Source organism: Globicephala melas, chromosome 3 (genome assembly GCF_963455315.2).
Source record: "Globicephala melas chromosome 3, mGloMel1.2, whole genome shotgun sequence".
In the NCBI taxonomy this organism is placed as follows: domain Eukaryota; kingdom Metazoa; phylum Chordata; class Mammalia; order Artiodactyla; family Delphinidae; genus Globicephala; species Globicephala melas.
Window position 1 is genome coordinate 166,935,199 of NC_083316.1, and position 23,085 is coordinate 166,958,283.

Consider the following 23,085-nt stretch of genomic DNA (forward strand, 5'->3'; position numbering starts at 1 on the left):
TCATGGAGCTAAGAGCCTAGTGACAGCAACAGACAAGAAAAAATTTGCGACGAGTAACAGAATTTAGTGATTGATAGGAAAAAGCAGCTATAGGGAGGAGAGGGTCTTTAGATGAGGAAGTGTACTGTTTGTCAGCATCTGAATAATCAGGAAGAAGTCATGGAGAAAATCTGGAAGCAAAGCATTCCAGGCAGAGGGAGAAGCAGGCACCAAGTCTCCCCCGTTCGCGAGTTTGGCAAGTTCAAGGGACCGGTGGCTGGGAGCAGTGATTCAGGGGCGGGCAGGGGCCACATCAGTGGTTGTCACATCCCTAGGGGACCCTTGGTAATGTCTAGAGACATCTGATTGATGGTCAAGTCTGGAGAAGAAGGTACTACTGGCATCGAGTGGGTGGAGGCCAAGGATGCTGCTCAGTATCCTACAATGTACAGGACGGTCCCACCCCAGATAATGATCAGGCCCTAAATGTCAGCGGCGCCGCTGAGGAACCCTGCGCCAGATACGGCGCGAGGAAATTGGGTTTTATTCCGGGTGCCACAGGGAAGGGGAATGACGAGATCAGATTCGTTTATAAACAACCCCTCTGGCTGCCAGGATGGACAGGAGGGCACAGCCTAGGGTGATGGCGGTGAAGGTCGCTTGAAGGCATCGGAATTGGGCCAAAGTCTTGAAGTGGCAATGGGAGGACTTGGTGATGAGCTGGAGGCGGTGGGGTGAGAGAAAGGGTGGGTATCAAGTTCGCTTCCTAGAGTAAACTGGGAAGCCTCAATAAGGTTGGGGAGCGGAGCATCTTTCCTGGATTCCGCGCAGGGATGAGCCTGCCCCCTCCCGACCCCTGGCAGCACCCCAGGCCCAGGAGGGCGGCCCCACCGGCACAGCGGCTGAGCTCTGGCCAGCGGGCAGAGCCGCAAGGTAGTCGCCGCCACCAGCATTAACAGCAGCATCTCATACTACCCGCCGCCGCTAACACACAGCTCCTCAACTGCCGCGGGGATTCGCTTCACAGCCTGGGCATGCGCAGTCTGCCGCAGAGCCTGGGCAAGCGCACCTTGTTCCCCAAGAAGCCTGAATCCGCCCACCTCAAAAGCCCCCAGCGCCTGGGCATGCGCACACTGCCGCCCTTGGGCTGTCTACAGTTAGCTTAGCGTCTCTCGGGAAGCCCGAATCCACCAACCGTGGCGCGCGCCAGAGCTTGAGCTTGCGCGTGTCACTCACATTCCTAAGCCCAAGTGTTTGGACCGGGCTGCCCACACGTTCCCAAAGCTGCGCTTGCAGCCACAGCTGCTCTCTTTCTAGGGGCCATCACGCGTGCCCACAGCCCTCCCCGCGATCCGAAGGAGCCTATCGCAAAAGGTGAACGCCACGAGGGAGCTGGAACGCTTCCGGCTCTACTTCGCGTAGGCCCCGCCTCCACTCTTCCAAGTCCCGCCTCTGCAGCCGTCCGTTTCCGGCCACCCCTCCCTCGGGCACGCAGGCACGCTCCGGCCGTCACGTACGCCCCAGCCCAGCCCGCGGAAATGATGCAAGTCCCGCGCGACGCCAGGATGGCCGGGCTATGGCGGCGGGTGCAGGCTGCGTGCGGCTGTGGGGAGCTGCGAGGTGTTGGGCGCTTCGGCGGCCGCTGCTGGCTGCCGCCGGGGGGCGGGTCCCGACTGCGGCCAGAGCTTGGTTGCCCAGAGGCCGGCGGGCCTGCGACGCCTCTCCTCCCTGGGCGCTGCGGGGCCAAGGCCCCGCCGCCGCGGGCCACTGGCGGGGACTTCGGGATGCTAACAACCGCAGCGGCGGCGGCGCATTCTCGGGCGGCGAGGATGCCTCCGAGGGCGGCGCGGAGGACGGGGCCTCGGGCGTGGGGGGCAGCGCGGGCGGCGGGGAAGGCCCTGTCATAACGGCGCTGACGCCCATGATGATACCGGACGTATTCCCGCACCTGCCGCTCATCGCCGTTACGCGCAACCCAGTGTTCCCGCGCTTTATCAAGATTGTCGAGGTAATGAGAGCCCCCGCCTTGGCCTCCGTTTCCCCCACGTCTGCAAGCTGCGGGTTGGACCGAGGGATCGCTCAGCACCCTCATGCCTCACAACTTGAAAACGTTCGAGTCTTAGTTTTCTCACTACTAGTGAACTCGAGCCAGTTTCCGCCCCCTTTCAGATCCCTTCAGGAGAGTTGAATCCAACGAGCTTAGGATTGTCCACTGAACAGTCCTAGTCATAGAAATTCGGTGCCGGGAAAGATCAGGACAGTCTTGCCACTCGGTTACTTTTCTGCTGGTCTTGGTAAATGTTTTGTGACCGTCTCCGCCAGGGCGGTCTACCTTCTGGTTAAGAGCCCCTTTGGGATCCGGATTCATTCCTTCCTTAAATGTTTCTTGAGGTCACGTTCTAGGTACGGTTCCAAGTGTTAGGGATACAGCCCTGAACAAAACAGACACACTTTCCTGCCTTTGGAGCTTAGGTTCCAGCGGGATTCGAGAGGTAATGAACAAGGCTAGTAAGTAAATTATGGACTGGAAGGCTGTGAGTACTGCAGGGGATGATAGAGCGAGGGATTGTCCAGGAGTCTTAGGAGGAACATGGCATAAGGATGTTCCCAGGGGTTTATTCATTCATTTATTCAGTAGGGTGTTCTTGTTCCCGTGTAGCCGGCTGAGGATTCAGCAGAACAAGTCAGACACAGCCCCTCTGCCTGAGGAACTTATGTTCTGGTGCAAGAGACAGTAAAGATCTTTTCAGACTAAGAGCCACGGGGTGTGGGGTGGTGCAAATGGACCAGGGAGATGTAATAGAGAGAAAGCAGCAGGAGTGCAAGGAACTTGAGTTTTTTAATGATGTGGAAATGAGTCCGTGGAGGAGAAGCGTTATCTCTTAACTGTCTAAGCAAGGTCATACAATGAGTCAGCTCTGCATTCACCCTCCAGTCTCTACCCTCACTCTCTAGTCTCTGCTGAATAAATCTCAGCGATCCCCTGGAAAGGGAAAGGACGGTACAGAGGGACAGCATTTAGCCAGTGTGGGGGGCAGAAGGAGCCCCCTCCACCTCCTCTCCAGCACTGTGACTGTGTGCGTCCGAGCTGCCCTTCCAAGGGCCTTCCCTGATGTTCTGTGTGGTTACTGGCAGGCCCCAGGGCCGGACCCTGTGGGATCATATCCTGGCCCCTCCACCCCTAGCTCCATAACCTTGGGCAAGCTGTTCCTCTGGGCCTCCATTGTCTCATCTGTGAAATGGGCATAGTAATAGTACCTCATTTCTTAGAGCTGTGATGGGAGGTAAATGAGGTCACGTCTAAAGGCCTCAGAACCGTGCCTGGTGCATGATACGCCTTCATAAGAAGCGGCTGCTGTTACCCATGTGGTGCGCTTTCGACACCTCAGAAACGAGCCCTGGGGGTCTTTTCTCTATTCTTGACGCCCCCAACCCCAGCTGTCCTCTCTACCCTCCCCTCCCAGGCCCCTAGGGCCAGGATGTTCAGCAGGTACGGCCCCCTCAGCCCCTCAGAGTGGAAGATGCCCCCTGTCCCCAGTGCCCAAGTAGAGACAGGATTCTTCCAAGAGATTCTGTGTGCCAATCTAGGGCTAGCCAGGAGGGTTACATGAGATGCTGCGGGTAGTGTGAGACTGGCATGTGGAACTCGCATGTGGTATTCCTGTTGCTGTTACTTTATAAATAACGGAAAAGGGATCCCACCAGAGGGAAGGACAGGTGCTAAGATGCAGCGGTCAGCTGTTAGTCAAGGAGAAAGTTGGAGCTCCCAGGGGACCCAATAAGTGTTTCTGAACCTGTTAGCCAAGCTCTGATTACTCTTGATTTGGTAGTTGACACTGCATGTGGCTAACTTGCCCCAGTGGCATCTCTCCTTATTAGTGGCCTCTGAGTGTAGACCAGTGGCTCTTAATTTTGGGTGGGTCATGTAACCCTCCTGATGGATGTCATGGACCTTTGTTCTGGGGAGAATGCATTTAGAGTGTCAGGAATTCCCATACCGTGTGGTCATGGAGTTAAAACGCTGCTTCTCAAAGCCGGGTTCCTGGACCAGCGGCCATCAGCTGGGAGTCTGCTTGAAGTGCAGACTCTCAGGCCTGCTTCAGCCCTCCCAAATCAGAAACTCCAGGGGTGGGGCCCAGCCATCTGTTTTAAGAAGCCCTCCAGGGAATTCTGACTTGTGCCAAAGTTTGAGGGCCATTAAGTTTTTAGTTAGAGTCTGGTCTAGGAATTAACACAGGCTTGAAGGAAATCATTTGAGCCCTAAGGACACCTGTGCTCCTCCCATCAGCTGTTTCCTACGAAACTTTAGTCCTCTACCTGCCAATGGAATGACAGGAGAATGTGCTGTGATGGGCGGTGGGTTTCGATGATCAATGAATAGGATATAGATGTGATTGGGATATACTTTCCATGAAAATTGGAGGAAATTACCAGCCTGTGGGGTGTGTCACATTTGGATTACGCACACTTACTTTTGTCCTCCCAAAAAGAAAAGCAGAGAGTTGAGATTTTCAAGCCAAGGCATTTCGCCACAGAAACAGCTCTTGAAATTGGATGTGAAATCAATTTCTTGGTACCGGCCGTTTGTCTCCTTTTAGTTTTTTTTAGGAAGAGGGAAAAACTAAGGAATGCAGCTCTTCAATACTGCCCGTCCTTTTTTTTTCTTTCGGTTCAGAGGTTCCTGGACCGTGTTGGTTAGTCCTGGATCAGATTAGCACACCCCTAGAGAGTATTACAGAAAACGCTAGAGCTGCTGTCAAAGCGTCAGCTAGAAAGCCTACCCTGCGTTTCACCTTGGGGTCATTGTCATGCTAGGTTAAAAATAAGAAGTTGGTTGAGCTGCTGAGAAGGAAAGTCCGCCTTGCCCAGCCGTATGCCGGCGTCTTTCTAAAGAAAGACGACAAGTAAGTGTAATTTTTCCTTCACTCCTTTGTTGAAGCTGCCCTGCATTGTAGCTCACCACAGAGCCTGCTCCGTAGAGTAGCCTGGACCTCTGGCTCCTGACCTGAAAGAAACCAAGTCAGACCTCCGGGGGATGAGGCCGAGAGCTGAGCATCCCTTTTCAGTCTGGGCTGAAGACTCTGCCCCAGGCCCTGGGCTTCATGCGTGGTCCAGGTGCGGGGAAGCTAACCTTGGGGACCCCTGGTGTTAGGCCAGGGTGAGGCTGCTTCAGAGCAGCCTTAGATGTGGGGGCTCTGGGCACATCTACCTGGACTGCAGGTAGGAGTGAGTTCCACTTCCAAGTCGGAAGGTGTGTTCTACGCAGGCTCCATAGGAAGAGGTGTGGAGTGGAATCCAGATTCCATCTGGCCCCGCCTGCCTGTATGCGGTAACCCTCAGGGGCGGCCCAGAGCACCTGTAGGAGCAAGGAGGTCCAGGCCAGGAGGAGTGTTTCTCTTCTCTCTCTTTTCAAGAGAGCCAGAGCACCTGTGCCCATGTTCCTTTGTGTCCCTTCTCCCTCAGCAACGAGTCTGACGTGGTCGAGAGCCTGGACGAGATCTACCACACGGGGACGTTTGTCCAGATCCACGAGATGCAGGACCTTGGGGACAAGCTGCGCATGATCGTCATGGGACACAGAAGGTGCGGGAGCCCAAGTGCACGGGGTGGGGCGGGAAGAGTGGCCTGGGGCGCCCCAGGTTCCAGCACCGACCTGCCCTTCTCGGTCACCGCAGTGACCAGGCCAAAGCTGGAGGTGGAAACCCCCCGCCCCCAGCTTCTCAGAGCCACTCTGCTTAAGCGGCAGTCTGGGTGGTCAGTGAGAAGCCATTTCTCACACCCGTTAGTCCAAAAAGCACCACGAGACAGGAGATAGCACGTTGCCTCATGGTTCACGTCTGGGTGTCAGCACGCCTTCCCCCTGGTGCCTGCATCTGCGTCTCCATTCAGCTTGGCATGTTGGGCTTTTTGTTTTTTGTTTTTCCTGGCTGCACCATGCAGCTTGCGGGATCTTAGTTCCTGGACCAGGGATCGAACCCGTGCCCCCTGCAGTGGAAGCACGGAGTCTTAACCACTGGACGCCCATAGAAGTCCAGGTTGCGGTTTTTTACTCAGCCAGTCTACCTCTACCTCCTCTGCCGAAGGGCTTCATATGGCATTTGCAAGCCCAGTCTAACCCACTGTATTGTTACGGCTAATTAAGAAAAACCTACCTGATCAGCTGGGTTGAAGCTGGAAGAAATGAACGTGTTCATTTCTTTTCACATGTTCCAAGGAACATTGGCCTCCCAAGATGAGATGTTTGTCAAAGGTGTCCTGTGATCACAGACACGTGGGAGACATTTCAGACTCACCAACCGTTAAGGTCGTAGTGTTTGGAAAAGCTTCTTACTGCAGATGTCCGTTGGTGTTTGTTGACTCGAGAGCCCTTCATCCTTTCCTCTCACGGAGACTTTTTCTGTGTCAGCCGGCAGCTCCCCCAGAGCACACCGTGGAAACGGTCCCGGCCGGCAGCGTTTCCGTGGACAGTCCTGGTGGCGTCTCCGCTGCGCCGAGCCCCCACGCCTGTGTTCACCTGCTCGCGTTAGAGTCTGTTTTAGGGAAGAGGCTGTTCCTTTGTCTCCTGGGAGGATTCATGGCTCAGAAAGAAGATACAACCAAAATTAATAAAGATGGTGCGGCTACTCACTGCCCTGCTAACCTGCAGGGTGCCTTGGAGAACGAGTCCTGCTGAGTCCTGAGGCCAGGCCACCTCGGTGTTCGCCGAGTGCCGACCTCCTTCTCTCTGTGCATCTTGCTGGTGTCCGCCGCCACTGAGTCCGCGTCCCCGCTAGCGCTCAGGCCTGCTCTCTAAGGGCGGTACTGTTGTTAGTTACCCCGTGTGGCAGAAAAGAGCCAACACGTCACTGAACACCGGGCGCCTGGTGTCTGCCAGGCCCTCGGGTGTGAGCGGAGTAGCCGGCGAGGGGCCCAACTTGGGGAGCCCGCCCCCTGCATGGGGAAAACAGGTCACCAGCTAAATTCTGACAGTGGCGGGTGCTTTGGGGTGAAAATGACGATGGATGGGGGGTGGGGTGGGTGTGTGCGCAGGTGGGGCTGGACTTCATGTGGAGTGGTTGGGGAGGACCTCAGTGGAGGCGCCCTTGAACCTGGAGCTGAATCTTGTGCAGGAGCCACTGTGTGGTGAGCTGGAGGCCGGGGGAAGGGCAGGCGGAGTCCCTGATGGGCCCCAGAGCGCGGGCTGCCACTGGCGTCCTCGTTCCTGGAGGACAGCGGATGTTGGTGTGGGAAACAATGGATGGGTTGGCTGGAGTCCAGGGGCAGAGGGCCTGCTGGTCTTGGGTTCTGAGACAGCAGCTCCCCTCTTCCCACCAGCCCTGGTGGCTGCAGGGGCCTGGGCCCAGCGAGCCCTTGTGTCATCAGCACCGCAGAGTGTTGTGGCTGGCAGGACGCCCCCCTTCTCCCCAGCCTCGGTGGCTTCACCTCCTCTTCCCCGTCTTCAGGGTTCACATCAACAGGCAGCTGGAGGTGGAGCCTGAGGAGCCGGAGGAGCCTGAGGGCGAGAACAGGCAGAAGCTACGCAGGAAGCCGAAGCGGGGCAAGAAGGACGCGGAGGAGGACGGTGGCGCCAAGCGGCAGCTGCAGGTGGTGATGGAGCCGGAGCCCAGCCCCGCTGGTGAGGTGCTCATGGTGGAGGTGGAGAACGTCGCCCACGAGGACTTCCAGGTCACGGAGGAGGTGAAGGTGAGTGCGCATGGGGGCAGAGCACCCTCTTCCTCCAGGAGGCCTGGGAGGAGCTGGCGCTGGCGTTGGGAAGGTCGGAATTGCGCTGGAGCCTTGGCTGCTGTGAAGGAACCGGGTCCTGGCTCCTCCTCCCGGGCCCCGGGCTGGGGGAGTGGGCAGGGCACATATAGCTGCTTCTGTGACCCGTGCTTCCAAGACGGAAAAGAGCCTCTGGCCACCTTGACCCCAAGCCTAGGCTGGCCTGCCTTCTTCTCCATAGCATGGCGAGCCAGCTCTCGAGAGGGTGTCGGGAAATGTCCTTCCACCGTCCTTCTCATGTAGGTTATGGGCAGGGTGACCTGCCTCCAACGGGGAGAGGTGAAGAAGAAAGGCAAGGCAGGTGGAAGGCTCCTCGGGTGCGCCGCACCCGGTGTCCTTGGCCTCCCCAAGGGGAACACCACCTTGGCATAGCTGACAGCTTTGGTCTGAGCCTGGGGTGGGTTCTGACCTCGGTGGGAAGGAGTGCCACAATCCACTGGTGATGTCTGCTGCGGGCGCTGCAAGGGGCCCGGGGCCGGCAGTTGCCTCCGTGGGGCCCTCCAGTTGCCTCCGTGGGGCCCTCCAGAGCAGCTCTGCCGGGGAGAACTTTCCACGTGCTGGATGCATTCTGTGACTCTGCACCATTCGGCCCCTGTGACTGTTGAGCACTTGACCTGTGGCTGCTGCGACTGAGGAACAGAACGTCTAATTGTATCTCATTTCAGCTCACTTCAATGTGAGCAGCGCCTGGTGGCTGCTGTCCTGGGCAGCCCAGCCTTAGTATTTCCTTGAAGGCTCTCGTCTGGGGGGAGAGGAGGGGAGTGGGGAGCTCGGAGCGTGCCTGTCCCTCTTGTCGCGCATGCCATGCAGGCCCACCAGCTGGCCTGTTCTGGTTCCTTCTACAAAGGTCATCCCAGGCAGATCAGGGACAAACCCATTAACCAGAGACCGGTGGATCACACTGAAAAAGCCCAGCAGTGGTGGCTCTTGCTTCGTGCCGGCAGTGCCCTGAGCAGAGTGCCAAGTGCCGGGACCTGTGGCCTCTGGAAATGAGGTGCAGGATTTATGCCATAAACTGTGTCCAGCGATCCTGCCGGGAGTGTCACTGGCCTCACTGTGGCGGCAGCAAAGGCAAAAAGGACAGCAATACCTGTGGCATCCATAGCGGAGCCGGCTCGGGCGAGGTTCTGGGGGGGACAGACCTCGAGCCCCTTCTCCCCACCCAAGATGGCTCGTTCTAAGGTCGAGGTTCAGAGCGGTCCACGGAGACAGGGTTGGTTTAGTTTTTGCTCTTGGGTCCTGAGTCCCTGTGACTTGTGAACTGGGGCTCCGCTCCTGGGCCTCTGGGGCCGTCCTTGGCTGGGCTGGGTGGGAGGGGCTCCAGGGCCACAGGCCGCTCTGGTCCCAGTGACCCATGTGGCCTCCCTGCTTGCCAGGCCCTGACGGCGGAGATCGTGAAGACCATCCGGGACATCATTGCCTTGAACCCGCTCTACAGGTTGGTCTCCTGTCTCCTGACGAGGCCAGGTTGGGCCTGTCTGGCTGCTTGTCCTCATTGAGATCCCGGCTGGGCTTGGGGACTGCCTAGCCTCTGAGGGGGGAGCCGCTTCCCTCCCAGCGGGGAGGCCCCGGGGTGGGCGGGAGGTTGGAGGGGGCACAGCCTACCTGGCCCCGGCTCTCTCGTCATCAGCCAGATAGGGGGAAGGCATCTCAGGAGGGCTGTTGGATGGCTGCCAGGGTGACTTATGTCTGGGCGTTGGGGCGTTAGTCCCGCTCCAGGATGGGCCACAGCCCAGTGAGGACCATGGCGGTCCCGGTGCCCCATGGCAGCATCTCCGTCCCTTCCAGAGAGTCTGTGCTGCAGATGATGCAGGCCGGCCACAGGGTGGTAGACAACCCCATCTACCTGAGCGACATGGGCGCCGCGCTAACTGGGGCGGAGTCCCACGAGCTGCAGGACGTCCTGGAGGAGACCAACGTGAGTGCGGCCTTCCCGCCTGGCTGCTGTCCTGGGCTCCGGCGTTGGGGTGGGTTCACGTTAGCCCACGTCCTTCTGACCACGTCTGGCCCCTCGTTCTTGGCGGCCGCGTGGTGTCCCACTGGGCGGCGCCCGTCAGTGGGTGGTGTGTTTGGGTTGTCGCCAGTCTCGTCGTTATGAGCAGCACCTCTGCCAGTGTCCTGGTCCACATGGCCTGCAGACCTGTGGAGCGTGGCTGGAGCACTGGGCTTGCTGGGGCAGAGCGTGCGCCCCTCTCGGATTTGGGGAGGCGTGGCCTGTCTACCTGCCCTGGTTCGCGCTCCCTCCCCACTGCCCCTCCGCACAGATGGCCATCCTCTTATGTCTTCCCTTTCTTGGCAGATTCCCAAGCGGCTGTATAAGGCCCTGTCCCTCCTCAAGAAGGAGTTTGAGCTGAGCAAGCTGCAGCAGCGCCTGGGCCGGGAGGTGAGCGGCGGGGCGGGGCCCCAGTGCGCAAGAGAGTCTCCGCTGTGAGGCTGCGCTCCCCCTCGGGGCTGGGAACCTGTGCGAAAATGTCAAACTGGTGCGAGCAGCTGAGTGCAGAGTGAGAGGTCCCTGGACCCTCCTGACCACTGAGGGAGCCCGGGGGGAAATGCTGGAAATTGGGAGCTAGCTTGAGAGAGGTCGAAAGCTGTTTCCGCAGCCTCAGCTGTTGGAGGCCCACCTTCCCAACTGGGCAAACGCATGGACTGCCTGGATTGTTGGTTACTTAACGTTTTCCAGATTTAACTCACTTTTATCACTTAGTTGTTGTTGGTTTTTTTTTTAATTTTTATTGGAGTATAGTTGATTTACAATGTTGTGTTAGATTCTGCTGTACATCAAAGTGAGTCAGTTATATGTATGCATATATCCACTCTTTTTTAGATTCTTTTGCCATAGAGGCTGTTATAGCACTTAGGTTTTTTTTTTTAATGAATTTATTTATTTTCGGCTGCGTTGGGTCTTTGTTGCTGCACGTGGGCTTTTCTCTAGTTGCGGCGAGCGGGGGCTACTCTTCGTGGCGGTGCACGGGCTTCTCATTGTGGTGGCTTCTTTTGTTGCAGAACGCGGGCTTCAGTAGTTGTGTCTCGCGGGCTCTAGAGTGCAGGCTCAGTAGTTGTGGTGCATGGGCTTAGTTGCTCCATGGCATGTGGGATCGTCCCAGACCAGGGCTTGAACCCATGTCTCCTGCATTGGCAGGCAGATTCTTAATCACTGTGCCACCAGGGAAGCCCTCACTTAATTTTTATGTTAGGGAAAATATTCGTATCGTATTTATTTTATTTAAAATATTTATTTATTTGGTTGCTCCAGGCCTTAGTTGCAGTGGGCAGGCTCCTTAGTTGTGGCTCTTAGCCTCCTTAGTTGTGGCATGTGGGCTCCTTAGTTGTGGCATGCGAACTCTTAGTTGCGGCAGGCATGAGGGATCTAGTTCCCTGACCAGGGATCAAACCTGGGCCCTCTGCATCGGGAGCGCAGAGTTTTTAACCACTGTGCCACCAGGAAAATCTCTTGTCTCATATCTTTAATTGAAAAAGCCACTAGGCAGCTCTCACACGCAAGGGCACAGGACAGCAGGCCACTGGGCGGGCGCCGGTGCTGACCTAGGGCCTGAGCCCGTGTGCTGCTGTTCCGGCTGCTAGAGGGAGCGTGGCACCCCTTTGATTAACGTGGGGGACACACTGGCATCAGGCCCAGCTTTTCCTGGTCGTAACCAGGATTGAAGGGTGGATCACTTCCTCCCCTGGAATTCGGTGTTACTTATCGTGAGGCCCGTGACCAGGAGGACTTAGGGTGGAACGTGGGGGAAATCGGAGGCTGGGTGCCCTGGGTTTCTCTCCCATGTCCTGAGGAAGCAGCAGGCCCGCCCTGGGCTGCGTCCCCTCTGCTCTGACGGCGGCTTCTGGGCCCTGCAGGTGGAGGAGAAGATCAAGCAGACGCACCGCAAATACCTGCTGCAGGAGCAGCTGAAGATCATCAAGAAGGAGCTGGGCCTGGAGAAGGACGACAAGGACGCCATCGAGGAGAAGTTCCGCGAGCGGCTGAAGGAGCTCGTGGTCCCCAGGCATGTCATGGACGTGGTGGACGAGGAGCTGAGCAAGCTGGGCCTGCTGGACAACCACTCCTCCGAGTTCAAGTGAGCGCAGGGGCCCGTCTCGTTCCCCGGCCTCGGGAAAGCTGGGCATCTGACTGGGGTCCCTGGAAAGCCAGGAGGGTGGGCCCCTCATGCATGTTTCGGTCATGGTGGGTGTCCATCCCCTCGTATCGCCCCTGTGCGGGCCGTGTCTCTGTCGCCCCTGTTTCACAGATGAGGGAGTCGAGGCTTGGAGAAGTTACATCAGTTCCCTTGTCTCTGGGCTGGCAGATGGAGACAGGGATTTGAAGCCAGTGCCACCATTCAGGACCAGGAGTCCCCAGGGCCATTGCTCCAAGGCCGCCCCCTCCCCTGGCCTCCCTCTGGCGGCTTTGAGAGTCAGCCAGGAAACAAGCGTCTTCCTGGGGCCCTGGCCTTGCCCGGCGGGTGTTGTCCTATGCACACTGGCTAGGGGTCGGGGCCCCGTGGGATGCTTCTGGCCCTGCCCGTAGCCCAGGCCTGGGCGTTGCTCCGGGGTGGCTCGTGGGACAGCTCCTCAGAGGGAGGATCTGAGCGGGCCTGCAGCACCGGACCCTCCTGGGCTGCTGGGCCTGGCCTCTCTCTGGCTCAGGGTGTCTGGGGAAGGTTGGTCTCTTTGCACGAGGACCCTGGGAGATGCTGGTTGCCCCGGACGCCGCAGGCCTCCCCACCAGAGATGCCCCCAGCTCCTCTCCTGGGGCAGTGAGTGCGCTTTCCACACCGACGTCAGGGTGACCACATGCTTAGTCCCTTAGAACGTCACAGACTCATGTAGCGGTCTGGAGGCAGAGGCCCTCACGTCTGGTGTGGTGGGCAGGACAGGCTCCTTCTGGAGGCTCTGGGGAAACTCTGTCTCCAGACTTTTCAGTTTCTCGGAAATGTTCCGTGGCTCCTGGCCCTTCCTCCATCTTCTGAGCACATCACTCCAGCCTCTGCTTCTGCCGTCTGCCTCGCCTCTTCCTCTGACCTCCCTGCCTCCTCCTTATCAGGCCCTTTGTGAGGGGCGCCTCTGTCCCTGGGTGCACAGCCCTCGGCCTGGGGTCACGCTCCAGGCCTCAGTTTCCCCACTTGCCCTCATCAGGTTGTTCCTCCCCCATCCTACCCGCTGGCCCCTCCTGTGCTGTGGGACCCTGAGCCGGCCCCATGCTCGCAGAGTCTCTGGTAGCCCTTGTGCCAGGAACTGCACCCATACAGGCAGACCTCGGGGACACCGCGGGTTCGGTTCATAGCAAAAAAGCGAGTCACATGAATTTTCTTGGTTTCCCTTCGTGTAAAAGTTATGTTCACGCTCTACTGTAGTCTGTTAAGTGTGCAGTTGCGTTATGTATAAAAAAAGACAACGTATATACCTTTATTTAAAAGTACTTTATTGCTAAGACGACCATCACCTGACAAGGCACGGTTACCACAAACCTTCAGGGTGTAAAACGCGCGGTAGGCGAGGCGTGTCTGCACCGCGCCGGGAGTGGGGCAGGCCAGGCTGGGCCGGCTTCTCAGGGCAGTTCGGGCCGCAGCTGACACTTGGTGTAGTTCTCACATCGGGCACGCGGGTCCCAGCACTGTGGATGTATGGAGTGGGGTTCGGGCGGCTCACCGGGCCCGCTCACCGGCTCTTGTCTGTCCTGTGGCAGCGTCACCCGCAACTACCTGGACTGGCTGACGTCCATCCCGTGGGGCAAGTACAGCGACGAGAACCTGGACCTGTCCCGGGCCCAGGCGGTGCTGGAGGAGGACCACTATGGGATGGAGGATGTCAAGAAGCGCATCCTGGTGAGGCTCGGCCACCCACCCTCCCCGGGGCCACGCCCACCCCCCCACTCGTGTGCGGGGCACCTGGCCGAGCTCTGAGAGGCGGCGGCCATCGTGTCTGGATCTGTGAGGGTGGTGGGGGCCTTGGGGCCCGGGAGCCAGGACTCCCCCTGTGTGGTGGGGGAAACCCAGGGGAGCTCCCTGGAGAATCTGGGGGTCTGGGGGGGGGCTTGGCTGGGCCAAGGCTGGTGTGGGGTCAGCAGGGGCCGAGGAGGGTGAGGGATGGAGGGGCCCAGCCGGAGGGACCGGGGTTGGAGTGGCTCGGAGGTGTTAGGGGCCGCCCAGGCCCGCCTGCCCGCTCCAGGGAGCTCACGATTTCCCCAGGGGGATAAAAATTGTGCTCGTGATAGGAGGAAATGAGGGCCAGAGGTGTCTGGCTGAGAGCGGGTGGGCTGGCGGGGAGAGAGGACACTGTGATCCAGGTGGGGAGCTGCCGGGTGGGCCTGGCATCGGGGTCACCCAGAGTCCGTCACCCGCGTCCCCTTGCCGCCTGCTCGTCCTGTTGGTGCCATAGGCTGTCCCTCCTGTGTCAAATGACAGTCCAATCAGCTCGGCCCCTCTGGGTCAGGCCCTGTCCCTTCTCGCAGCCCCAGATGCCTGGACGATGGGGAGGCTCAGGCCCGGCGGGGGCCCTTGCCCTGTGGAAAGGGCAGTGCTGTCTCACGGGGTCCTCCTGCCTCTGCCTGCAGGAATTCATTGCCGTCAGCCAGCTCCGGGCGTCGACCCAGGGCAAGATCCTCTGCTTCTACGGTCCCCCAGGTGTGGGCAAGACCAGCATCGCCCGCTCCATCGCCCGGGCCCTGAACCGCGAGTACTTCCGTTTCAGCGTCGGGGGCATGACGGACGTGGCCGAGATCAAGGGGCACAGGTTGGCCCGGCCCCTCCCCCTCGGGGCTCACCCCGCCTCCCATCAGCCTTCCTTCTCTTGGGTCTTTTCCTACCCTGTAGCGTGATGGTGGCAGGCAGCAAACTCCACTCACGCTGGAATAGGTAACTGGAAAGTCAGCGTGTCCAATCTGACGTCAGGCCTGGCTCAGTCCAGGTGTTTAAAAACCTCGGATCAAATTGGATCAAAACCTCAGCCTCTCAACCACTGGAAAGGCCTCTCGGCCAGGCTGTCAGCAGACGGCCCCCTGGTTCCAGCTTCCATCCCACCAGCTCAGCACCCCGCACCCCAGCAACACTGGCCACAGGCCCGGGGACTGGGGACTAGAGTGGGAGGTGAGACGGTCTCCCCAGTGAGGCCTCGGCACCTGTCTTCGTTCTTGCCTCCCTTGTCAGGCCCAGAGTGGGGCTGGCATCCCCTGTGCGCAGGCTCTGACAGCCACCTGGCCCGTGCGTGGTGTCCTTCTGTGGGACATTAAGGGTGTTGTGTTCTGGGGCTTCCCGCCACGCTGGCCTCCGCAGAGGGTGGGTTTTTGAAAAGCCTCGGTGAGACACAAGCGCAGTGGGTACACAAGTGTCTGTTCCAAGTCAGCCATGCATTTTCATCCTGTAGTGTCCAAAGAAGGTTTAAGTCTGTGTTTAAAAGTTACTTTTCTGGCTTTTCAAAAAGCACGGACAGTTCTGGGCACCAGGGTTCACAGGCCCTCCTGGCAGCAACGCTCCAGAGCTGGGCTGCCCGCTGGGCAGGGTGCAAGCACCCCAGTCTGCTACAGCCCCCCTCCATTCCTGGCTCTCTCGAGTCCCCTGGACAGTGGCCAGTCTCGAGACCTCCCCAGCCCGGAGCCCGGTGTGAGCTCCAGGGGTTTGGAGAAGGGAGCCGGAGCATGGTGGGGCCCGGGTGGGGGTCAGGAGGGGACGAGGCCGGCACAGCCTTGGGGGCGGGGTCACTGGGAGGCCTGCAGGCTGGAATGGTGCAGGTGTGCTCGGGAGCTGCGGTCTGAGCTGGGAGGTGCAGCAGGATGGAGGTAGAGGAGTTGGAGGCAGATGCAGAGCCGGGCCCTGGTTCAGGAAGGACAGGGAGCTGCAGACCAGCACCATGTGCTGGAGTTTCTAAACAAGCACAGGAGATCTGTGACGCTGGGGGTGAGTCATTGGGGAAAGGGCACCCAGCAGCGTGCGAGCAGGTGGGCGTTCTGTGCTGCTGTTGGTCTAGGGACAGGGAATTGACTGCTGTTATACTGGTGACAGCCAAACCCTCCTCTGCCCACAGCCCTCCAGGGCTCCCACCTCCCTCAGGTTAAAGCCCAAGTCCTCCCTGTGGGCCACAAGGCCCTGCACGACCTGCCCCGTCCCCTCCCTGCCCTCCCCTCCTCCCTCTCTCCCCCTCGCTCACTCTGCTCCAGACACATGGGCCTCCTCACTGTTCCTCCAACACACCAGGCACGGTGCTGCCCCAGGGCCTTTGCATGGGTTGTGCCCTCCGCCTGGAATGCCCCTCCCCCAGACATCCATGTGGCTCCCCCTCACCTCCTCTGCTTGTAGCCTTTCCTGAAGATGTTCCTTATCTCTTCCTTAAAATGCTGCCTCACCCTCAAAGTGGCGTTCCCGATCCCCCATGCCTGCTTTTCTTCTTTGTCGCAGATACGAACGAAGTCTTTTGTACCTTGTGATTTTCTCCTCTGCCTGGTTTGTGGTCTGTCTGCCCTGCTGGGCATTAGCTCACAGCACTGGACTCATGTCTGTTTTCCTAAGAATGCCAGGCAGGCACCTGCAGCCAAACTGGGCAGACAAGTAGGCTCTCAGGAAACACTCCTGAAAGGACGTGCCAGCTGGGGCCGGGCCCTGGGCCTGGTGACCCTGAGGCCAAAGGACCCAGGCGTGGGGGATGTTCCTGCCGCAGGCCCTGGCTGCTCCCTGCCCCTTTCCTTCTGTTGGATCGGGCAATGCTGGCTGGGTTTTGCCGTCTGGATAGGAGGTGCTGGCTAGCGGGAAGAGTCTGAGTGAGACTTGGCTGTTAATCTGTCTCCCGCCCTGAGCCTGAGCTGGGGGAGCACGTTGACAGCCCCAGGACTTGGGACCGTTACGCCGTCAGGATGACCCAGTGCTCTGCCCACCTGCACAGTGCAGAAGCATTTATCCTCTGCCGGGGCCACGCTGTGTGCGTCTCCCTGCGTCTCCTCTGGGCGGCCTTGGAAGGCATGTGGTGATCCCGCAGCTCCAGGGGAGCTGGGCCTTGGGCGCCAGTGTGGCTACCCCAGGCGCTGGGGCACCAACCGCCCCGCTGTGCCCTCTTCCGCAGGCGGACGTATGTGGGCGCCATGCCCGGCAAGATCATCCAGTGCCTGAAGAAGACCAAGACGGAGAACCCCCTGGTTCTGATAGATGAGGTGGGTGGGGCCTGAGGGCTGGGCCCTGGCTGGGCTCATACCCTTCCCTGAAGTTGGATGTGGCCCCTGGGCCTTCCTGGCCCACAGCTGCAGGCGGCCCTGACCAGACGGAGTCTGTGTTCAAGGTGAAACTGTGGCCCCCTGTGGTTTCCATGGTGCCTGAGTCACTGTGGGCAGCCTTGTTGCAGCCGGCTGTCTCATAACACCGGCCTCCTCCCGCCCTGGAGGACCTGGTCTCTGCCCGTGGCCACACAGTCAGCCCAGCCCTCCTGCTCTGGGCTTCCCTAGCCCCAACCCCCAGTGGTCTGGTCTCCCGCTGGGGTGTCCGGCGAGCGGGCGCTGGGGGAGGACAAGGGGCTAACACCCGCCACCCCCTGCTGCCCCTTCAGGTGGACAAGATTGGCCGGGGCTACCAGGGGGACCCCTCGTCAGCGCTGCTCGAGCTGCTGGACCCTGAGCAGAATGCAAACTTCCTGGACCACTACCTGGACGTGCCTGTGGACTTGTCCAAGGTGCGTGTCCCACCCGGGGGCTGGGCCAGTGGGGAGAGTCCGGATGCCCCGTCCTACCGCACCTCGCTGCCGCCTCCCCCAGGTGCTGTTCATCTGCACAGCCAACATCACCGAGACCATCCCAGAGCCGCTGCGGGACCGGATGGAGATGATCAACGTGTCGGGCTACGTGGCCCAGGAGAAGCTCGCCATCGCAGAGGTAAGGCGGCCCCACTGGCCCAGCCCTGGGGAGGGGTGCCCCGCCGCCACTTGGGCTCAGGAAACATCCGAGTGCCCACTAGGTGCCAGGCCCTTAACCGGAGCTAGGGGTGCAACCCGCAGATCCTGCTCTGGGGCTCCCGAGCCAGGAGGAGACAGACGGATGTGGACGGGATCTGCCCGTGTGGTGTGATTACAAGACACAGACGACACCAAGGCGGGGGTTCGGGGGGCTCCCCACCCCAACCAGCTGTCAGCCGAGGGTCTTACGATTCAGTGCAGTTCTGACACTACCCACCTGGAAACAGCATCAGACCCCAGGTTCAGGGCTCAGACCAAAGCACTGCCCCCACTTTGGATGCCAGCCCCCAAGTCCCTGGCCGCTCTTATAGACTGACTGGGTATAAACCGGGGGTTCCCACGGCCCCCTCCTCGGTTTGATCATTTGCTGGAACAGTCTACAGAACTCAGGAAGACAAGAGTTTTTACTTACTGTTACCAGTTTATTATAAAGGATACAACTAGGGAACAGCCAAAACAGACTCCTGGGGCAAGGTGTGGGGAAGGGCCCATTACTAGGCATGGTTGACCATGATTGCATCATGGGTCACTGGTGATTAGCTCCCCTCCCTGGGGGCTGAGGGTGGGGTGAAAGTTCTATCCCTCCAGTCCCTTGGTTCCTCTGGCCACCAGCCCCCATCCAGCTATGCTAATGATCACTTCTTGAAAGGGGCTTCTTGTGAATAAGAAAGGATGCTCCTCTCGTGCCTGTCACTCAGGAAATTCCAAGCGTCTTATAATCGCTTGTGCAGGGAATTGGGGCCAAAGACCCAATATGTATTTCTTGTTATAATCACAGGCCGTAGAACAAGAGCAAGGAAAGACACTCTGTGAGCACAGTGCTGAAGGTAACATGACCCCACCCTGGCCTTCAGGGCCCAGCACTGTCTTGGGGTTGTGAGTTCAGCTCTGACAGTAAGTTACCCCTTGAGTTGCCCCGCTGCCTTGTGGTCATGCACCATGGCCGGTGTCGTGCCAGGTCAGTAACGGCTGTGGGCGCGAGAGTGAGGCTGCTGTCCGTCTACCCACCAGCCGTGCTTCCCCGGGTTATGGGACTGCCTCCCTGGGCTTTCCTGGGCCCAGGGTCCCCCGGGATGCGGGCCTCTGTCTGCATCTCTATTTGTAGGAAAGCGCTTCCCGGGCTGGTGGGATCCTTCCCTTTTCCTGGCGCCCGGGTGTGTGCGGTGCTTTACTAGCCTGCAGTCAGTCAGGGGAGAGCTGGATTTCCCTTCCAGAGGGCTCGAGTTCCTGATACAGTGTTTTCTTTCCAGAGAGGGCTTTAGTGCATCTTGTCCCCTTTTGCATCCCCTGGGGGGTGGGAGGCGAGGAAGAGGAGCTCTTGGCTGGGGCGGTCGCAGGGGTACTGGGACTCCCCGTCACTCCCCTTGTCCCCCAGCAGCCTGGACACTCGACCAGGCAGAGGTGGGGCAGGCTTGGCGGTGTGGGTGGAGGGGTTCCTTCAAATCCTTGAAGGGACAGCAGGAGGCACACGAGGGCTTTGGGACACTTCTGCCCTCCAGTCAGTGCTCAGGACTGCTCAGACTCCACTGACTGCTGTGCGGCAGGGGTGGTGCTGGGCCCCGAGTGACCCTGGAGCCTCTGACCTGCTCCGTATCCCCACCTGCTCTGTGCAGTGGTCACGTAACCGGTCTCTGTATGAGGAGGAAGTCTGGGGGTTCAAGGAGGCCTTCCTGGAGGAAGAGGCAGCTAAGATGAGCCTTGGGAGCACGTGGAGGTGGCAGGCCGGGCGCCTGCAGGTCCTAGGCCCACCGTTAAGGATCCTGGCACTTGCTGGGCTCTCTCCCTGGACACTCTGCCACCCCCTCCTGGCCTTGCTGGCTCTCCTCCCTTCAGGTCTCGGCTCAGGTGTGGTTCGGGAGCAGCCTCCCCTCACACACTCTGCTGAATGGCCCCCAGGTACCCCCGGGGACAGGGGCTCCACGGGGCAGGCCCAGGGTCTACCTCAGTGACCTCATTTACCCGGCCAGGGGTCTTTGGAGGGGTGGGCAGGGGCCACGGGAGAGGCCCTTGGGGTCCTGATGGCGACTCTCCTCCCTGGCAGCAGTACCTGGTGCCTCAGGCCCGTGCCCAGTGTGGCCTGGACGAGAGCAAGGCCACACTGTCATCGGACGTGCTGACCCTCCTCATCAAGCAGTACTGCCGGGAGAGCGGCGTCCGCAACCTGCAGAAGCAGGTGGAGAAGGTGAGCCTGCCTGGCCGGCGGCGGAGGGACACATGCTGTCTGAGTGCACTCACAGCAGGTCCCTAGGGGAGTCACAGCCACAGACAGGAAGTAGATGGTGGGGCTGGGGAGGCAGTGTTTAATCAGGACAGAGTTTCAGTTTGGGAAGGTAAGAAAGTTCTAGAGGGGATGGCTAGACACCAGTGCAAATGCACTTCCTGCCACTGAGCTGTACGCTTGAAAATGGTTAAGATGGTTTTAGGTCACGTGTACTTTATCACAACTGTAAAAAATTAAAGGCAGGTGGAGGAGAGTTGGGGGCAGGGGGTGGGGGCTGCTTCTGTGGCCTGGCTGCCCCCCAGCCTGCTGCGTCTACACAGGTGTTGCGAAAGGCAGCCTACAAGATTGTCAGCGGCGAGGCTGAGTTCGTGGAGGTGACGCCGGAGAACCTGCAGGACTTCGTGGGGAAGCCGGTGTTCACAGTGGAGCGCATGTACGACATGACGCCTCCCGGCGTGGCCATGGGCCTGGCCTGGACCGCCATGGGTGAGTGGCCTGCGCTAGAGCAGGCAGCGCCGGGGGCTCTGCACGTCCCTGTGGTCGTCTGTCCCCCGGTACAGGTGGGAGCCCTCACTGCAGGCTGCTCTGAACGCCCTCTCCACTGGTAGGCAGGGTGCAGTGAGGCCAGGGGACCAGGGCTCATCAGGGACGATGGGACCGCGAGGTGGCTGCAGTGCCCCCGTGAGCTTTCTTTGGGCTCGTGGTTTTCAGGTTTGCCTAAAGGACAGCCCTTCACAGCACGAGACCCTGTCGCCTGGGGGGGGGCCACCACCCAGTGGGGGAGGAGGGCCAGGCAGCTCTGGGGAGAAGGGTCCGAGGGGCTTCCTGTCCAGGCGACGTGGCTCAGCCCACCCTCACTGGGGACGCTGGGTCTGGGAGCTACAAGGGCGGGGGCGGCTCAGGGCCTGTGTAGCAGGCAGGGTTGGGTGCGGTCCTGGGGGGCAGGGCACAGAGGGGGCAGGCTCTGAGCCACTTGTTATCTGCTGACTGATTTGGGCTGCACTGAGAGGAACTGCACGGGAGGAGGGAGCTCGGCACCAGCAGGCTCTGCGCCGCGGGCAAGTAGAACGCGGAGGCCCAGCACAGAGATCGTTTTCAGGTTTTCATGTAACCTGGTCCCCGCAGATGGATCTGCTGCCCCGAGGTGGCTGCAGGGACAGTGCAGGCACTGAGGTGTGAGGGATGAGAAGGCTCTAGGCTGGGATGAGCCAGGGAAGGGACGGTGAGGGGCGTCCCATCACTGGGGATGAGGGTGAAGGTGTGGCGGGAGCGGCCATCCAGGAGTCTGAGGCATCCTGGGCTCATGGGCTCTGCCCTCGGTTCCTCAGGAGGCTCCACGCTATTTGTTGAGACGTCCCTGAGGCGGCCACGTGACAGCAAGGGGGACAAGGACGGGAGCCTGGAGGTTACAGGCCAGCTGGGGGAGGTGATGAAGGAGAGCGCCCGCATCGCCTACACCTTCGCCAGGGCCTTCCTGATGCAGTACGACCCCACCAACGAGTACCTGGTGACCTCGCACATCCACCTGCATGTGCCTGAGGTGAGGCTGGACCCGCGCCCATGCCCCACACCCGCCACCTGGCAGCCGCCTGCCCACCAGCCTGTCTCCCCCCCAGGGCGCCACCCCCAAGGATGGCCCGAGCGCTGGCTGCACCATTGTCACGGCCCTGCTGTCCCTGGCTCTGGACCGGCCGGTACGGCAGAACCTGGCCATGACGGGTGAGGTTTCCCTCACGGGTAAGGTCCTGCCTGTGGGAGGCATCAAGGAGAAGACCATTGCGGTGAGTGTCCCGTGTAATAGTGCACAGCCATCATTCACGTGTCAGGGCTAACACCCCCAGGTGAGAAGAGTGACAGGCCCATTTTACAGAAGGGGAAAGTGAGGCCCAGTGGGCATGGGATCTGGATCTGCCTGGCCTGGATCCCCTGCTGAACTGACTGCCTAGCTGCCCCTCCCTCCACGGTGGTTCTCAGCCTTTTCAGCCCTCATCTCAGCTCCTCAGGGATGAGTAGGGTCTCCTGCTTCCTCACCCCCCGCCCCCCCCCCCCCGTGGCCTAGCACTGAGACCTGTGGGTGCAGGAGAGGCTGGAGGAGCAAGGCTTAGGCACTGCAGGTGGACAGAGGGCCCAGAGCCCAGCGTCTCACTGGGTGTGCTGTAGGTTTGACTGTGGTGGATTGGGGGGGGGGGCTGTGCTTCCCAGTGTTGGGAGCCCCCCGAGCTCCTGGCAGCACCCCAGTCTCTCTCACCTGAGCCCCCAGGCCTCTCCCTGTCTACCTCAAACGGACCGCAGCCCCAGCTGCCCACAGGGAGGGGCTCCCGTGATAGGGACACCCAGGCAAGGTGTGTGGGAGGCTCTCTGCACCTTGCTTTCCTGTCTTGCAAAGTGAGAGGTTCAGTGAGTCACTGCATGCTATCCCTAGAGCAACACCTGGTGACACATGGGGACCCTTGTCCACCAAGGGGCAGAGTCAGGCTGAGGGACAGCAGCTCAGAGGCCCCAGGTGCGACAGGGCGCGTGGCAGTCTTAGGTGCCAGACCTCTAAATGTAAAGCAGTGGGTGGTGATTAACCCCAGAAACCATGGACCTCATAATTCCTGTATTTCCAGACACCTTTGGGGGTGGGGAGAGCCTCTGGGGTGACACCACACCAGAAGAGGCCTGGGTTCCTGCTGCCAAGCTACTGGAACAGAGGCTGGTGACGTTACCCTGGGCCTCAGTTTCCTCAGTAGGGTGGCCACTGGAAACCTGGCTCCATGCCCAGCCCTCTCCTACCTCCCACACTGACCTGACTGCCCCCCCCCATCCCAGGCCAAGCGTGCTGGAGTGACGTGCATCATCCTGCCAACCGAGAACAAGAAGGATTTCTACGACCTGGCAGCCTTCATCACCGAGGGCCTGGAGGTGCACTTCGTGGAGCACTACCGTGAGATCTTCAACATCGCCTTCCCTGAGGAGCAGGCCGAGGCCCTGGCTGTGGAGCGGTGACGCCGGCTCTGGGCACTGCAGGCACCGCTGGGCCCGCCGGGGCTGGAACTGCGCTCAGGGGAGAGGCTCCAGGCAGCTGAGCCACAGGAAGCTCAGGAGAGGCCTGGAGCCCGCCCTCAATCATGGCTTAATCACTGACTATTTAATTATGATTAAAAGCCGTTTCCAGTACTGCTTGGTTGGCTGTGGCTTCTTTCTGTGCTCACCACCCT

General features: G+C 59.9%; 2 protein-coding genes across 2 annotated transcripts in view; one reads left to right on the top strand and one right to left on the bottom strand.

Moving 5' to 3' along the window:
- The window catches only part of CATSPERD (cation channel sperm associated auxiliary subunit delta), a 39,537-nt gene extending 38,554 nt beyond the window's left edge, over window positions 1-983 (bottom strand). The window contains exon 1 of the mRNA XM_030879396.2: window positions 871-983. Coding sequence (XP_030735256.1) covers window positions 871-944 — 74 coding nt within the window. The 5' untranslated portion in view covers window positions 945-983. The remainder of the gene's footprint in view (window positions 1-870) is intronic.
- A 561-nt stretch (window positions 984-1,544) lies between these two features.
- Window positions 1,545-23,039, top strand: LONP1 (lon peptidase 1, mitochondrial). The gene is given in 20 exon segments (XM_030879389.2): window positions 1,545-1,628; window positions 1,630-1,719; window positions 1,721-1,987; window positions 4,795-4,883; window positions 5,443-5,562; window positions 7,422-7,662; window positions 9,117-9,178; window positions 9,529-9,658; window positions 10,040-10,123; window positions 11,596-11,816; window positions 13,424-13,562; window positions 14,291-14,469; window positions 16,786-16,873; window positions 17,263-17,385; window positions 17,468-17,584; window positions 19,706-19,846; window positions 20,206-20,371; window positions 21,214-21,425; window positions 21,502-21,666; window positions 22,697-23,039. Coding segments are annotated over 20 exon segments (2,895 nt in total). The 3' UTR covers window positions 22,874-23,039.
- Window positions 23,040-23,085: the final 46 nt, after the last annotated feature.